Here is an 18,383-nt window from a genome sequence, read left to right on the forward strand (position 1 = left end):
CCGTGGTTTTTACTATGACTGAGAGTAGTCTTGGTATTCATGTCTATTCAGAGAATACGGCAAAACTTGGCTTGTACTATCTAGTGTAAAAATTAGAATAAAGACAAACACTTCTGTTATGCTGAAAGTATATTTATATATAGATATAGATATTTACTTCTGCGTAGACAGTTTTTACTGATGAGTCATTTGAACATTCAAGTAACAACCGGTTACAATGCAACAAGAACTATACCAGAAGGAGATGGATAGCTTCTCAATTCATTTCACAAAGCCAGCACAACGCTGATACCAAAACATAACAATCATAATACAAAACAGAGAATCACAGATCTCACTTAAAATTACAGATGCCAAAATACAGAGTAGAACACTAGCCGATTGAAATCAACACCACATGAAAAATGTACAAAGCTTTGGCAGATATGAAACCAAGTTGAAATCCAAACTTACACACGTGGAACCGGAACATAAACACCAGAAACACAAATGTCCCCCCACCCTCTCAGGAGCCTCTGGCCAGGGAAACACAGGAACGAGATCTCTGCTACACTTATTAGCGGGGAGGGGGTCTGCTGGCAGGGTCATGGTCACTGTCGCCAGTGTCAGATTCATCCTCATCTGTGTCTTCCCACTCACACTCTGCTAGCGCTTCAAGGTAATGGAATGGCCAGGACTGTGGATCTTTCTTATGGAGCTTGGCCAAAAACCTCAGGACAAGCATCTTGCTGGTTTCCAGGAATGCTCGAGGGCCCCAGAGGAATTCATACTCTGCAGGCTCAGTATAGGGGATTCGCCTGTACTCTAGGTACTTCTCCCTGACAAACACTTCGGTGATGAGCTTCTTCATATTTCCAAAGAGACCATTTGTCTCCCGGACATCCAACCCTAACTTAAACAGAAAATGAAAGATCAGATCCTCCCTGACACAATTGCCTTTCATAAAGATGAGGCTCAAGACCACCATCAGGAGGCCAAACTTGGGCCTGTCTAAATAGGATGCCACCAGATTCCCTGTAGGGTAGCCCAGCTTGTTGATGATAATGTAAGCGTGGCTTTTGGTATCAATTTCTTTTAACTGATAACCAAAGGCACACCCCAGCTTACTGTTGGCACGGTTGATGATATCTAAGCACTCATCTTTGTACTCTCGGATGATGACTTTCACCATCTCTGAGCGCTGGACAGGCACCTTGGCTTGGTCCTTGACTAAGAGGAGCTGCACCAGTGCTCTCTCATCCAAAGGGGACAAGGGCCGTGCCCCCACCTTGGAATCATCCTGGGTGGCACTGGATCCCGGAGAGACACTTGGGACCTCAGACACAATCCAGGGCAGAGGGCTCCCTGGGCCTTCAGAGAAACCCAGGGCCCAGGATGTGCTGGGCCCTTCCCAGCCACTCAGGATCCTGGAGGTGCTAGAGCCCTCCCAGCCACTCAGGCCACGGGGGGTGTTTGGGTGCTCCCAGTCACCCAGGACCTGAACAGGACTTTGGACCTCCCAGCCACTCAGATTCTCCCAGGGCCTTGGGCCCTGCCAGTCACGAAAGGGCAGCCTGTGTCCACGGCTGTTGTCTTTGGCTTCCAGGTGCTTCTTCTTTCGGGTGGCCTTGCCGGAGCGGCGTGGTGGCTCAATGGTGGTCTTGGAGGCCTCTTGAGTGGTGGCAGCTGCCTGGGGGGCAGCTGCTGTCGCCATCAGGAGAGTGGGCACTGCCTGGGATGCCTTTGAGGCATTCATGTTGGCCTGTGGGACCCATGGAACTGCAGGCAGGGCCTCTACACAGGCAAAGGGATCCTGCAGCGCATAAGGCAGTGACTTTGGGGTCTCTGAGGCAACAGAGGGGCCTTTAAAGGAATTCAGAGAAGCAGGCTGAAACTGGGAGGTAGCCGGGAAGACCCCTGAAGAGGCAGCAAAGGTCTCCGGTGCGGCAGGAAGGCTTGTCCAGGAGCCCGGCGGCTGCGCTCGGGCAGCCGACACTGCCTTGGGAGCACAGAAGGTGGCAGCAAAGATCATGCGGTCCTTTGAAGGGCCCCTGCGCTCCTTCGAGGAGGTCCTGCGCTCTTTAGAGGAGCCCCTGCGGTCTATAGAAGAGGCCCTGCATTCTCCTGATGGAGTCATCAATGATTTAGCGGAGCCCGGGGGAAAATTTGACGCCGCTACTGGGGCTCCCGGCTGGGCTTGCAAGACCGCAGGCGGGGCCTGCCAGGGGGGCTGGATGGGCAGTGCGTGCAGCTCTGCTTGCGGACCCGAGGCCTGCGCCTGCTGCGAGGGTAGCTGGATTTGCACAGCCTTTTGGGAGGGGGGGCCTCCCAGAAAGGGCTGCTCCAGCTGGACCATGGGGGGGGGCTGCCTCTGGGCCTCCTGGGCAGGCAGGGGCTGCCAGAAGTGAGTGGGAGCCTTCGGGGCCTGCCAGGCCAGTGCCTGGGTCTGCTGCACCTCCTGGTACTCCATCGACGTCGGCATCTCGTGTGGCACCGGGGGCTGACCTTTGGGGGCCTGCCAGATGATGGATGGGCAGGGCACAGCCTGCGGAGCAGACAGCGGGGCAGACAGCGGGGCAGGTAGTGGGGCAGGCAGCGGGGCAGACAGCGGGCCCGGCAGCACAGGCTGGGGCACCTGCGGGCCAGCGGGCGGCGCCGCGGGTACCTGCGTAGCAGGTGGGGCCGTAGGCACCTGCGGCGCCGCCTGCACCTGCGGGGCCGGCAGCCTAGCCTGCGGGGCCTGCCGCAGTGGGGGTGGAGGTGGCAGAGGCTGCCAGAGAGGTGGTTGGGTGGCCATGACCTGTGGAGCGGGTCGGATGGGCGGCGGCGCCTGGCGAATCAGCGGTGGGGCCTGGCGGATCACGGGTGGGGCCTGGCGGATCACAGGTGGGGCCTGACGGATCACCGGTGGGGCCTGGCGGATCACCGGTGGGGCCTGGCGGATCACCGGTGGGGCCTGGCGGATCACAGGTGGGGCCTGGCGGATCACCGGTGGGACCTGGCGGATCACCGGCGGGGCCTGGCGGATCACCGGTGGGGCCTGGCGGATCACCGGTGGAGCCTGGCGGATTACCGGTGGGGCCTGGCGCACCGGTAGTGGGCCAGGGCGGATGGGTGGTGGGCTGGGGCGGATGGGCGGGGGCCCCTGGCGCATGGGCGGGGGCCCCTGCCAGGCAATCGCTGGTGCCTGCCAGGTGACCTGCGTGGTCTGCCAGGTCAGGGGGGTGGCCTGCCAGCCTTGTGGCGTGGCCTGCCATCCTGAAGAGGTGGCCTGCCAGCCCGGGGGTGTGCCCAGCTGCGCCGGGGGTGCCTGGGGAACCTGGGGAACCTGGGGAGGAGCCCTTATGACTTGAGACTGGATTTGCAGGATCAGAGGCTGACCCTGCGGGCCCCAAGAAGCCATCGGCTGTGCAGGTGGGGCTACCGGCTGCCCCATCGGTGCTCCTGAAGCTGGAGGCTGGGTCATCGGAGCTCTCACACCTGGAGGATGAATCATCAGGACTCCTGGACCTGGAGGCTTGGGCATCGGTGCTCCTGAAGGCGGAGGCTGGGTCATCACGGCTGCTGGAGGTGGCTGAGCCATCGGGGCTCCGGGAGGAGCAGGCTGGACCATCAGGACTCCCGGAGTCAGAGGCTGGGCCATCAGGACTCCCGGAGCTGGAGGCTGGGCCATCGGTGTCCCCGGAGGGGGAGGATGAGCCATCGGTGTCCCCGGAGGGGGAGGATGAGCCATCGGTGTCCCCGGAGGGGGAGGATGAGCCATCGGTGTCCCCGGAGGGGGAGGATGCACCATCGGGGTCCCCGGAGGAGGAGGATGGGGCATCGGGGTCCCCGGAGGAGGAGGGTGGGACATTGGGGTCCCCGGAGGAGGAGGATGGGCAATGGGGGCTCCGGGAGCTGAAGGATGCACCATCAGGACTCCCGGGGTCGGAGGCTGGGCCATCGGGGCTCCCGGAGGCGGAGGATGCACCATCAGGACCCCGGGAGTTGGAGGCTTCCCCATCGGGCCACCCAGCGGGGGAGCCGGGACTATCGGGCCCCCTAGGGCAGGAGGCTGGACCATCGGAGCCACTGGGGCAGGCAGCTGGCCCGGTGGGCCCTCCCAGGCAGGCTGAGGTGCCTGCCAAGCGGCCAGTGAAGCCTGCAAGTCCATTGGAGGTGGATCCCAAGGGACTGGCGGAGCCCGGGAGGAAGCGGGCGGGGCCCGCATCAGAACCGTAGGGCGGCTATAGACAGGCGGCTTCGGGGCCTCCGCCGGAGGACTCGAGTCACCCAGATTCTTACTTAGCTGCGACATGTCCCTTTGCTGACAGCTGGTGGGTCTTTTCCTCGGACAGCTGCTGGGCCTTTTCCTCCAGAGAGAAGAGAATGCCTACGTGGCCGTTCAGAGGCTCCCTCCCTGCTGAATGCTGAATAGGAAGTGAGTGCCGCTCGCTCCGCAGCTTTCCGCAGTAAGAAGGAGGGGGGAAGGGGGCTCAATCCCGCCCCTTCCCCGCCCCCGACCACCACAAGTGGATATTGCACAGGGGCGTCTACCGAAGTCCTGACTGACACAGGATCCCTGCTCGCTCTGTCCAGCCCCCAGATGCAGACCAGTCAGACTCCACATGGATGAGTTTTCACAGGGGAGTGACAGGAACCGGTCCATGTTTTAGAAAAATCACTGTACTGCAGTGTGGAGTGGGACGAGACCACTGGAAACATGGAAGGTATCCAAGACCGGGGAGATGGTGTGGTCTGAGCTCGGAAGTGAGGTGCAGAATTTTTAAAAAAGTGCATTTACATAAGAGAGTTTTAGGAGCGACAGCAGACAGATACCTGTATTATAATTGAATAAAGGAGTCAAGGAAATGGAGAAGGCACACAAGTAGCTGTCCCGGGAAAGTGGGAAGTTGCAGGGACTGTTACTCTCTTAGGGTCCCGGGGGAGGCGTATGAGAAGAGAGGCTGATGAGCGTTGGCAGACACAGGGCATTTGCGGTGCTGCGGGACTTGCCAAGGAAGTATGCCCTGTAGGAACTCCCGTGTGATGTCTTGGGAGTCCTGCTCGGCGGCTATTCCTCATAAAAATAGACATGTGGAAGGGAATGTGGTTGCGCTATGTCTTGAAGAAGATAGGCATGTTAGAGACACATGGAGAAAACGGATAGCAGCAAGTAGAGAAAGAAGTCACGGAAACAGAGACGTGCCAGAAATCAATGGAAGACAGCATTTTTAGCGTGGGGAAAACTGCCTGTGGGATGGCTCAGATGCGGGAACAGAGCAGGTTTCTCAGTGCTTTTCAGTTTCAGAGCAGGAAAGAAATTGTAAAAGTGAAAACCAAATAATGCACCCGAAGATAACAAAATGGGTATATAAATAGATCCAAAATTGATGCATTTGGATATATAGGAAAAATAGGCAAAGCATAACAAAATTTCTGGGGAAAATACTCGTCATAAAAAATCAGTTTAAATATGAGACAATCAAGTATTAACAGATAAAGCAGATGACAATAACATTATTGGGCAATACTATACAACTTTATGATGAAAGGAACTGATAATCTCAGTAGTTGAAAAGTTTTCTGGAAACACACAAAGTACTGAATACCAAGGATATTTCTTTTAAAGAGGCTGTTTGTAGCCTAGGGCAGTAGTCCAGGGTGACAAAACATGCCACCAGGGGGCAGATGAAGACGACGAAGGGTACACCCCACTCCTCCCTGGGTACCCATAGCCCGGGGCCCTCAAATTTGGTAATTTATGGATCCAAGGGAAAGTATATTATTATTGCCTTAAACAATAATAGAAGAATTAGCGGGTGAGGTTTCAGTGATTTTCTGGGCATTTAAGTGATGTTGTTGTTCCCAGGAAATTCTTTTCTAAACAGTCGGAATTTTAAGGGTGCTTGATGATATAGTAGCCTCCCAGCTATCTGCAGGGGATACATTCCAAACCCCTTGGTGGATGCCTGAACCTGAAGACTGCACCAAACCCTGTATATACTATGTATCCCTTTCATTCTCCTTCTTCACAATTTCACAATTTCACAGGTTTGTTTTTGCCATATATCTTAGCAATCTCAGCGTGCAATTTTTTCTTTCTTTATTAAGTGGAGAACTGTCACCTTTTTCCTTCAAGGAAGCACTTAACAGCTTCTGTTTGGCACACCTAACTTGCCAAGATCACTACTCTTGTGTTTTGGGACCATTATTAAGTAAAACAAGAGTTCCTTGAACACAAACACTGGGAAACCGACAGCGGAACTGATATCTGAGGCAGCTACTAAGTGGTTAATGAGCAGGTAGTGAACACAGTAGCACTCCAGCGCCTGCAGTTTCACATTCTGTGGTTTCAGTTACCTGCAATCAACTGCGGTCCGAAAAGATTAAGTGGAAATTTCCAGAAATAAACAATTTATAAGCTTTCAATTACATGCCATTCTGAGTAGTATTATGAAATCGTTCTGTTTCATCCTGCCTGGGGCATGAGTTATCCCTTTGTCTAGTGTATCCATGCTGTATACGCTACCCCCCTGTTATTCACTTATTAGCTGTCTCGGCTGTCAGATGAAAACATCGTACTACATATAGGATTCAATACTATCTCCACTTTCAGGCCTCCACAGGGGATCTCAGAATATATTCCCCAAGGATAAGGGTGGACTACTGGATGTCACCTCTGTGTATACCTGGAGAAGACCATCTACACACAAAAAAGCTTCTGCAGAATGGCTACCACCGTGTTTCATGGTTTTCATTTCTCAACCCTGAGTTAATGGCTCAGATCCATATAGGATTTCTCAGCTTCGTGAGGGTTTGGAAACACTGTAGAGGGGTCAACTCGAAATGCCTTACCCTCGCGATCAGCTATTATTAACTCCGCTACGTGGACGTTATGGTCTGTGAATGGCTTTGGAAAAGCCAGTTCATTTTTTAGCTTATGGCATTTCTATCCTCACTAAAGCATCCTTTTTTCAACTCTAACTCAAATGTATAAACTATGCAGAGACTAAGTTATCCCACTAATTGTTTATTTTCCGGAATTTTGACAGGTTTGACCTGCAGTCCACCATGCTGCTGGTCATCCCGCACAATGAATGGCTCCTATTAAGGCCTCGCTGTTCTCACTGATGTTGGAGGTCCGTGAATAGCACTGACACACAGTGTCACCTCTCACCAAATCTATGAAAAGAGCTCCGGTTTATGCCAACAGGCAACAGCAAAGCCAGAAAGAAAAGATTAGGAATTATGCAAAGGAAAAAAGTTATGTAGGAGTAATTAGAAATGGAAGATTAAAAACGACTATGGCCCCACTGTTGCCACTCTTTGGAAACAGTCTTTGCCTGGCAGGGAAAAATTAAAGATTATGTATCCATTGATTCTGTAGGAGCAGGTAAAGAGGGTAAACGAAGTTTATTCTCCCTGGAAGAAACATCTGCTTATTTCAGACAGTCAGTGCTCTCAGACCCAGGCTGTCCTGAGACTCTTCCTGGCTATTTACAAATTACTTGTGGGCAAAATCGAATGCACATGCGGAAACAAGGGACACACGGGTCCTTTGTGAAAACTGAATACCTTAATAACAGCAAAACACAACATTGCCTTGAGTCTAGTGGGGTATTAGACCACAAGTCTTAGATAAATCTCCCCAAATCACTTCTGTGAAATCGTCCAGCTTCCTGAAGCCCTCTTTCCCTTTCTGTGCATGTATGTTCTTCCTCCTCAACACATTTGATGTCAAAATTTCCTTTTCTCATTTTTTTTTTTTTTATCAAACAGCTTGAAAATTTGGGGTGAGTGGAAACAAAAGGGAAAAATACAAAATATCCATGAAATGTTGGTCTCTGTTCTCTAACTAAAAGGACTTTTAATGGATTACATCAGTATATAACAGCAGTGTAGAAAATAATTTTTAAAAATAGGGAAGGGAGAACTAAAGATCTTGTGATGGGAGTAGGAACAGGGTGGAACTAGGAGCAGATTGGAGGCTGTTTTGCTCACCTTGGTATCCCCAGCTCACACTGAGCGGTCACTAAGGAGCTACGAGATGAAATGGTAAGATTAGCACCATAATTGCCTATCTTTCCATCTTCTGTAGCTGTGGGACTTTGTGTAAATATTCATAAGTAACAAAATCATTTATGATTTTCATAAACTCTAAAATTATTTATTTGTGAAATAACCTTTTATTAAGCATTCACTACATGCCCAGCACTGTGCTGTATATAAGACTCCAGAGAAAAATCTGATGCAAGTCCTATCTGCATCTGTTGTTAGTCAATAGGGACATTAATCTAATATATTGCTAGTCACATAGGGACATTAATCTATCATTAGTCACAAAGGAACATTAAACTAATCTATTATTAGTCACATAGGGACATTAATATGGTTTTTTAGTACAATAAGGTGTTGTTGTTGCATTGTTTAAGCCTCATATTGGTAATAGAGGATGAAAATAATCACGTACTCGCTTCTGCTTGGAACATGGGGTGAGGGCAGCTGTGACGCTGATTGCAGCATTGAAAAGACAGAAAACAAACCTGAAGCTGTGAAATATTCATGTGATCCAGATAGACAGTCTAAGCAGAAAAATTATTTTAAAAACATAGGACATATCGTAAGTATACAGTTTGAAAAAAAAGAATTGCAAGGATTAAAATAGTGTAACTACTATTTATTGAAGATTTATTATTTGATAAAATACCATCTTCAGAGTATAGACTCTATTCATTGATTACTTACAAAATCCATAAGTGTTGGCTTGATTTTACATGTCAAGAATTTGAGGCTCAGAAGATCCAGCAATATAGAGCAGAATTCAGATTCAAATCATAGTCTATTTGTTGTGAAAGCTGGCATTCTTTTTTTCTTTTTGCCACCCCCCCACCAGGCAGGATCTTGCTTTCTCCCTCAGACTGGAGGGCAATGGTATGATTATAGCTCACGGCAGCCTGAAACTCCTGGGCTCAAGCGATTTTCCTGCATCAGCCTCCTGAGTTGCCGAGACTAGAAACAGACCACACCACAGCCAGCTGATTTCTGCTTATTTTTCATTGCGACGGGGTCTCACTATTTTGCTCAGGCTGGCCTCAAACTCCTGGGCTTAAGTGATCCTCCCACCTTAGTCCCCAAAGTGCTGGGACTGTAGGCATCAACCACCACGCCCAGCCCATCACTCTTACCGTTACACCAGTCCTGCTAAAACCCTTTAAAATATGTTCGATAGAATTAACATGCAATTAAATGCACAGATCTAAGGTATTCAATTTAATGAGCTTTGCCACTGAGTAACCAACACTCAAAGCAATATGAATATTTTTATTATCAAAGAAAATTTCTATACACTCTTTTCTAGTCAATTATTCTATCTCCAAAAACATACACTTCTTTCTTTCTTTAAAAAATGGAATCAGCATAGAAGGGAGTGAGATGATATATAGATAGATAGATAGATAGATAGATAGATAGATAGATAGAGGTCAATATTCCTTTGTTCAATTTTTTGAAATGTAAATATGTTGCATGTATTGTAAGTTTGCTATTTTTTATGCTGAAAGTATTCCATTGTACTTATAACTTCATAATTTATCTGTTACAGGTTGGCATGTGAAACTGTTAAAATCTGATGCTATTATGAAAAAAAAAAGGTTGCTTTACAAATTATTTTACAAGTCTTTTTGTAAATATATGCTTCCATTTATCTTGGGTAAATGCCTGGGGATTGAAGGTCTGGGTCATAGGATAGATGACTGTTTATAAGAAACTGCAACAGTTCTCCATAGTTGGGTTAGACCATTTTACACTCTACGAGAATGCATAAGAATTCCAGGTACTCGACAACCTTGCAAAATTTTATAGTGTCAGTCTTTTTTTGATTTTGGTTACTCTAATGAATGTGAAGTGGCGATTGCAGTTTTATACTCCAATTAGCAATTATGAGGGTTCCAATTGCTCCACATCATTGCCAAAATTGATACAGTCACTCGGCCATTTTTATTTTAGGCTTTTCAGTGAATGAGAAATGATGGGTCGTTTATTGTGAGTTTTGTTTGTGTCTTTTGTTTTTAACTAATGAATTATTTTTTTTAAGGCAATTGTAGGTTTGCAGGAAAAAAAAATGAGAGTAAGGTATAGAGACGTCCCATATATGCCCTCCCCTCTCCCATCATTCCTGTCCTCCTATCCCCTGGAACTCCCCTATTTTTAATGTCTTGCATCAGAGTGGTATATTTGTTACAGCTGATGAGCCAATATCATTAACCGAAGTCCCTAGTTTACATTAGCATTCACTCTTTATGTGTATATTTTATGAATTTTGACAATTTGACAAATGAAGACAGTACAAAGATTTTAACAGAAATCACATTATTCAGATTCTTTATTTCAATTATACACTTCATCAATTTACTTCAAAATTATACATGTGTAATAACACATGTCTGTGTCCACCATTACATTTTTATATAGAATTCTTTTACTGCCCTAAAAAAATCTGTGCTTCCTCCCAGCAAATCTCTGGTAAGTTTTGATCTTTATACCTTCTCCATAGTTGTGCCTTTTCCAGAATATTATATATATAGCAGAAATCACAAAATGTGTAGCCTTCCAGATTGGCTTCTTTCACTTAGAAAAACACATTTAATATTCCTCATTTTGTGGCCTGATAACTCACCTTTTTCTTTTTATCTAATAGACCTTATTTTGTAGAGCGGTTTTTGGTCCACCACAGAATTAAGCTGAAAGTACAGCGAGTTTCCATATAACCTTTGGTTCCCCCAGCACGCGCATAGTCTCATCCAATATCAATATCCCCCACCAAAACTGTATGCTTCTCACAGCTGATGGACCTAAACTAACACATCATTACCACCCAAAGTTTGTAGTAGTTCACATTAAGTTTCCTCTTGGTATTGCACATTCTGAATTTTGACAAATATCTAATGTAATACATCCACCATTGTAGTATCACACAGGATAGTTTCCCAAGCCCCAGACTTCTGTGCTCTACCTATTCATCCCCTCCTCTTCAAAAACCTGGCAACCACTGGTCTTTGTACTGTCTCCATAGTTTTATCTTTTCTGGAATGTAACATAGTTGGACACACACAGTAGGTATCCTTTTCAGCCTGGCTTCTTTCACTTAATATGCATTTTAGTTAATTCTATATATTTTTATACCTTAATAGCTCATTTCTTTTCAATGCTGAATAATATTTTATTGTTTGGATATACCAAAGTTTATGTACCCATTCACCTAGTGATGGACACCCTGGTTGCTGCCAAGATTTGTCCATTATGAATAAAGCTGCTATAAACAGTCATGTGCAGATTACTAATTTCTTTTTGTCACTGAATAATCTTTTATTGTATATATGTGATATAGTCTGTTTATCCATTTACCTCTTGGAGAACATTTAGATTGCTTCAAAATTTTAGCAATTATGAAGAAAAAAATGTATTAAAAATGTACAAATTCCTGTGTGGACATAAGTTTTCAACCTACTTGGGTTAATACTAAGCAGCACAATTGCTTGCCTATATTTTAAAATATATATTTCATTTTCAAGAAGCAATAAAACTGTCTTCAGAAGTGACTGAACTGCCTGGCATTCTCACCTGCCACCTGCAATGAATGAGAGTTCCTTTTACTCCACGTTCTTGTCAGCATCTGGTGCTGTCAGTGTTTTGAATTTTAACCGTTCTCGTTGGTGCATAGTGAGCGGTACCTTGTTGCTTTAATTTGCAATTCCGTGATGACACATGTTATTGAGTGTGTGAGTGTGTATGTATACACACATAGACACATGATGTTGATACCAGCATCATATATATCAATATATATCTTCTTGGGTGAGGTGTTTGTTCAGATATTTACCTCATAAAAAAAAAACAAAAAACAAAAAACTTGGTTTAATGTCCAGCATTGAGTCTGTTTAAAATATTCTGTGTACACTTGAAAAGAAAATGCATTCTGCTGTTGTGAAATATATCTATAATTGCTGTTTAGGTCTTACTGGTTGAACATATTTTTCACATCTTCAGCATGTTTATTGATGTTTTTAAATCTAGTCATTCTATCAATCACTCAAAGAAGTACTTTAACATTTCCAAATATGGTTGTAGACTTGTCCATTTTCCTCACCCCCTTAGTTTGGCAATTTAATTTAATATAGTGCTATCTCTCTCTCTCTCTCTCTTTTTTTTTTTTTTTTTTTTTTTTGAGACGGAGTTTCGCTCTTGTTACCCAGGCTGGAGTGCAATGGCGCGATCTCGGCTCACCGCAACCTCCGCCTCCTGGGTTCAGGCAATTCTCCTGCCTCAGCCTCCCGAGTAGCTGGGATTACAGGCACGCGCCACCATGCCCAGCTAATTTTTTGCATTTTTAGTAGAGACGGGGTTTCACCATGTTGACCAGGATGGTCTCGATCTCTTGACCTCGTGATCCACCTGCCTTGGCCTCCCAAAGTGCTGGGATTACAGGTGTGAGCCACAGTGCCCGGCCCAGTGCTACCTCTTTTATTAGGTCATACACATTACATGTATGATTACATTTTTTAATGAATTGATTCTTCATTCTTACAAAATATCTCCTTTAGTTCTGTTCATATTGCTTGTTTTGAAGTGTACTGTGTCTAATACTAGCAGAGCCACACCAGCTTTCTGAAGCTTCATGATTATGTACTCTGTTTATTTGTGTTCCTTTAACTATCAACCTGCCCAAGTCTATATATACACACATGAAAGAAAAGGAGAGAAAGAAATTATAAGGAATTGGCCCCTACGGTTATGGAGGCTGGCAAGTTCTAAAATCTATGCCATGTGAGTCAGCAAGCTGGAGATTTAGGACAGCCCCTGGTTTAGTTCTAGCATGTGCCCAAACACCTAAGAACTTGGAACGCTGAAGGTATAGTTCTAGTCCAAACGCTGGCAGGCTCATAACCATATAAAAGTCAATGTTTCCAATCAAATCCAAAGACAGGAAAAAAACCCGATGTCCCAGTTGAAAGGACATTAGGCAGAAAGAATTCTCTCTTACTTAAGAAAGGATTAGTCTTTTTGTGGTATTCAGGCCTTCAACTGGTTAGATGAGGCCCATCTACATTATTAAGGGTAATCTGTTTTACTCAGTCCACCAACTCAAATGTTAATTGCATCTGAAATATCCTCATAAAAACACACAAAATAATATTTGACCAAATATCTGGGCACTACATTGCCCAATTAAATTCACACATAAATTTAATCATCACACTGAGGTTATAAATTTTAAATCTATTTTAATAATGTCTGCCTTTTTTCATGGAACATTTAATGTAATTGCTGATAGAGTATAAGTTGACGATATTGGTACTTCTTTCATCTGTATGCTATCATTTTTTTCACATTTATGATTAATTAAGTATTTTAGTATTCTATTTTATCTTCTGCATTGGGTTTTGGTTTATATCTTCTTTTTCAATGGTTAGTCTACACATCAAATAATATGCATCTTTAACTTAGTATTGTCTAGCTCAAAAATACTATCTACTTCATTAACAAGAGTTTTGCAATGTATAATTCCTGTTAAACTTCTCACAACTGTGTTCTCATTCTCATTCATTTTACATCTATATTTGCTTTAAAACCCCACAATATGTAGCTATTCCTTTTACCTTAAATAGCCAGTTATCATTTAAAAAATTACATATATACATATGAAGATATCTATGTATGTATGTATGTATCTATCTATCATCTATCTATCTTGTATATAAAGCCCTTCTTTAAACAAAACAATGTAAACTGATACTTACCCACATAGGAAAAATGTAGCTTACTTTGCACAATTCTGTGGTAGACGAGATCTTCTGCAAAGCAAAACACTGTTTTGATATGCATGAGTTGCAGTCAACACACTAGTGTGCAAAATGAGGACTACCTGTATTATATATACATGTGTGTTTGTGTGACTGTGTGTGCATGTATGTGTTTAACTTTAATTATATACATATTTGTATGTAATGTATGTACAGCATATTAAATCAAATACATTAAACTAATGTAAACATAATTGTGTGTACATTGTATACACTTTGTCATTAATTCAACAAAATTTATTGAGCACTTACTATATAACAAGTAGTCCTCTAGGTTCTGAAAATACAGCACTGAAGCATACCAGCAAAAATCTCAGCCTTTCTAGAGCTCATATTCTAGTATGGGGAGAGAGACAATAAATATAATCAGCACATTGTAGTACATGCTACGAGGTAATCAAAGCTATGGAGATAAAGAAACAGGAAGTCATCACAGAGAACATGATATTTTGGAAAGTCTTGAAGGAAAAGCAGGCTAGATGCAACACTAAGATTCTGAAGGGATATATTTTAGCATATGGCGAAAACTGGGTTGCCATATGAGGAATTCTGATTAAAGTCACTGGTGACTAGGAACCCATTTCAGCTATCTTCAGGAAAAGCCTAGAGAACTGGGAATTCCCTGGGCAACAACTAGCACCTGACCACTTGATGAAAAGGAAATGCAAGTAGCAACATCCAAAGCAGAAGTGAGGTAAGCAAAGTGACTGTCTTCATTACACTAATGGGTTGCAAAAATGACATCTTGGGTCCCAACACTCTGTTCACCAGGATGATCTTGTACAGTGGGTGCAGGGCAGTTGAGGACTATCTCTAAATCACTACTCACCAGCATCCTATGAGAAGTTTTGCATAATAGACAAGTAGAAAGAAAGGCATGTGGGGTTTCTATACTCATATCTGGGTACTCAGTGTCCTTTTTTTCCTTCTTTTTTTTGAGACAGAGTCTGGCTCTGTCACCAGATGCCAGGCTGGAGTGCAGTGGCATGATCTCAGCTCACTGCAACCTCCACCTTCCAGGTTCAAGCAATTCTCCTGCCTCAGCCTCTTGAGTAGCTGGGACTACATGCACGCACAACCATGCTCAGCTAATTTTTGTATTTTTTTTAGTAGAGACAGGGTTTCACCATGTTGGCCGGGATGGTCTCGATCTCTTCACCTTGTGATCCACCCACCTCGGCCTCCCAAAGTGCTGGGATTACAGGCATGAACCACTGCCTCTGGCCTCAGTGTTCTTTTTGACAGTTCCTCATCCGTTCTTTAAATTTAGATGGGTATCATGAAGAAATGATTCTTAGCATGTCTCATAGAGTAGATCTTCACAAATCAAATTCCTTCAAACTTTGTCTTTGTGATGATTACTTTATTTCGCCTTCATTTTGTAAAGAAATTTTTTTTGGATATAGAGTTATAAAGAGACAATTTTGTTTCTCCTTAAACTAGACACATAGACCAATGGAACAGAATTGATAACACACAAATTGACTCACTAATTTACAGTCAACTGATATTCAATAAAGGTGCCAAACTATATAATGAACAGTCTCTTCAATAAATGTTTTTGGAAGAACTGGATTTCCTTGTGCAAAAAAGTGAAATTAGACCCTAATCATTCACCAAATGCAAAAATTGACTCAATGTGAATGAAATAATTAAATGTAAGACCTATAACTATAAAACTACTAGAAGAATTCATAGAGGAAAAGTCCTATGACATTGGTTTGGGCACTGTTTTTTGTTGTTGTTGTTTGTTTGTTTTGTTTTGTTTGGGGATAAGCCTCAAAAGCACAAGCAACAAAAGCAAAAATAAATAAATGAGATTATACCAAACTAATAAGCTTCTGCACAGCAAAGAAAGAATCCACAGAGTGAAGAGACAACCTACAGAATAGGAGAAAATATCTGCAAATTATATATCTGACAAGTGGTTAATATCCTGAATCGTAAAAACCTCAAACAGGCCAGTACCGCAGTTCATGCTTGTCATCCCAGCACTTTGGGAGGCCAAGGTGGGCAGATCACTTGAGGCCAGGAGTTCAAGACCAGCCTGCCCAATATAGTGAAATCCTATCTCTATTAAAAAATACAAAAATCATCCAGGCATGGTGGTGTGCACCTGTAACACCAGCTACTTGGGAGGCTGAGGCAAGAGAATCACTTGAACCCGGGAGATGGAGGTTGCAGTGAGTTGAGATCATGCCACTGCACTCCAGCCTCAGCAACAGAGCAAGATTCCATCTAAAAAAAAAAAATAAGAAAAAGAACCTCAAACAGTTGAATAGCAAAAATCCCAATAATCCAGCTTAAAAATGGGCAAAATTCACACATAGACATTTCTCAAAGAAGAGAAACAAATAGCTAACAAGCATATGAAAAAGTGCTTGACATCACTAACCATCAGGGCAATGCAAATAAAAATTACACTGAGATAATGTCTCATTCCAGTTAGAATGGCTGTTAGCAAAAAGACCACCCACCCCCAGAAAAACAAAGAACCAAAAAAACAACAAATGTTGGCAAGAATATAGAGAAGAGTAAACTATTATACACTGTTGGTGGGATTGTAAATTATTATTGCCATAATGAAAGTAGTATGAAGTTTTCTCAAAAAGTAAAATATTGAACTGTCATAGCTAGCAATCCCACTACTGAGCATATGTTTAAAAATCGAATCAAGATGTCAAGGAACTATCTGCACTCCCATGTTTGTTGCCGTGTTACTCACAATAGCCAAGATACAGAATCAACCTAAGTGTCCAGAAACAGATACATGGATGAATAAAATGTGTTTATACACATAACTGAATACAATATGAATTCATCCATAAAAAGAAGGAAGTACTGTGGTTTGCAACAATAGTGATGATTCTGGAGGAGATTGTGTTAAATGGGATAAGGCAGACACAGAAAGACCAATACCGTATGATTTCACTCATATGTGGAGTTTTAAAAAGTGGATCACATAGAAGCAGAGAGTAGAATGGTGATTATCAGAGGCTATGGAGGCTACAAGAAAGGGAGGTTTAGGGATATGTTGGTCAAAGGATATGTATTTACAGTTCGACACGAGGACTAAGTTCAAGGGCTCTGTCACACAAAATAGCGACTACAGTTAATGGTGATGTATCGATTTCTTGAAAAAATGGTTAACAGAGTGGCTAGTAAGTGTTCTCGTCACAAAACTCATAACTATGTGAGATAATGCATTTCCTTATCGACTAGATTTAACTATTCCACAATGTTACATATTTATTTAGACATATACTGTAAAACAGTATGTCGTGTAGGGTAAATATATATGATTTTATCTGTCAATTTAAAAAGTAAAATAACTTTTAAAATGAACAAAGATGTTTTGCCTTTGTCTCCTCACAATAACTTCTTTGTTTCACTATACTGTAATATTCTCTCCCACTCAGCTACTTTTAAGATTTTATCTTTGGTTTTCAGCAGTTTGACAATAATAAACAAAGGTGTGAGTTTCTATTTATTTATCCTGACTGGGATTCACTGAGCGTATTGGATAGGTAGGGTAATACATTTCACCATTTTTACAAAATGCATGGCCATTATCCCTGCAAATAATACTCTCTTATTTTCTCTCCGATAGTCCTGTACTTCCGAGTACAAATGTGGTATGTATATATTTTTAATTGTCTCATGGATCTTCAGTGTTCTTTCTCTTTCTTTCCCTCTTCCTTTGTGTTTCAATTTGGATGCTTTTCACTCTACTTTCTTACTCACTGATTGTTTCTCTGGCTACTGTATTGTCTGCTATTAAGCCCATTTAATGAATTAGTCATTTTGATGTAATATTTTTCTTTGATAACATTCCTATTTGCCCTTTTTGTAGTTATCTTTTTGCTAAAATCCTCATTTTCTCATGTATGTTGTCTACTTTTTGCACTAGATGCTTAAACATATTTATCATAGTTCTTTTAAAGTTTCTCCTTGACAATTCACACGTCTAGATTACCTCTAAGACTTCTTTCACTGGTTGTTTCCCTGCTTTTACATGCATCACATTTTTCTGCCCCTTCCCATGTTTTTAAATATTTTTTATCAGAAGATAAGGTATATGAAGAAATAGACTAAAGAAAGTGATATTTACTCCCAGAAAAAGTGCAATATTTCTTCTGTCAGACCAATAATACATGGGACTGAAACCATCTAATATGTAGTTTAGATAGATATGACATTTTTTTGCAGCTGAGACCTAGATTCAGCTCCACACTGATAATTTTACATCTTTTCAGGGTGAGAGGAAGACATTGCTTTAAGCAGAGCTTCAGATTTCAGCCCAGGGAGACTTTAGATATCTCTGTGTACAGTAGCCCCAGCTGCTTGTTTTATGTAGTAGAAAATCTCTCTTTCTGTCTTTTGCTGTCTTCTCCTCTCTCTCACTTGGATTTGATTTGATTTTATTTTTTGTCTAAACCCACTTGTCAGTTTTATTGTTGTTGTTGTTCAATAGGGAGTTTTGTTTACTCTCCAGCTCTATTCCTGGCTTTTCCTGTAGCCTCAGGAGATTACTCTTCTTCCTAATTCCCTGCCTCTAGTCTT

General features: G+C 43.3%; 1 protein-coding gene across 1 annotated transcript; it reads right to left on the reverse strand.

The window, feature by feature from the left end:
- Window positions 1-166: 166 nt before the first annotated feature.
- MAGEL2 (MAGE family member L2) lies at window positions 167-4,375 on the reverse strand. The gene has a single exon (XM_074400138.1). It carries the CDS (start codon window positions 4,274-4,276, stop codon window positions 557-559), a length of 3,720 nt encoding a protein of 1,239 aa, XP_074256239.1. The 5' UTR covers window positions 4,277-4,375; the 3' UTR covers window positions 167-556.
- Between the last annotated feature and the right edge of the window lie 14,008 nt (window positions 4,376-18,383).

This window comes from Saimiri boliviensis, chromosome 5 (genome assembly GCF_048565385.1).
Source record: "Saimiri boliviensis isolate mSaiBol1 chromosome 5, mSaiBol1.pri, whole genome shotgun sequence".
Lineage (NCBI taxonomy): Eukaryota > Metazoa > Chordata > Mammalia > Primates > Cebidae > Saimiri > Saimiri boliviensis.

What these genes read in the sequence shown, in the direction of transcription:
- MAGEL2 (XM_074400138.1), bottom strand. Translation starts at nt 4,276, where the DNA reads ATGTCGCAGCTAAGTAAGAATCTGGGTGACTCGAGTCCTCCGGCGGAG.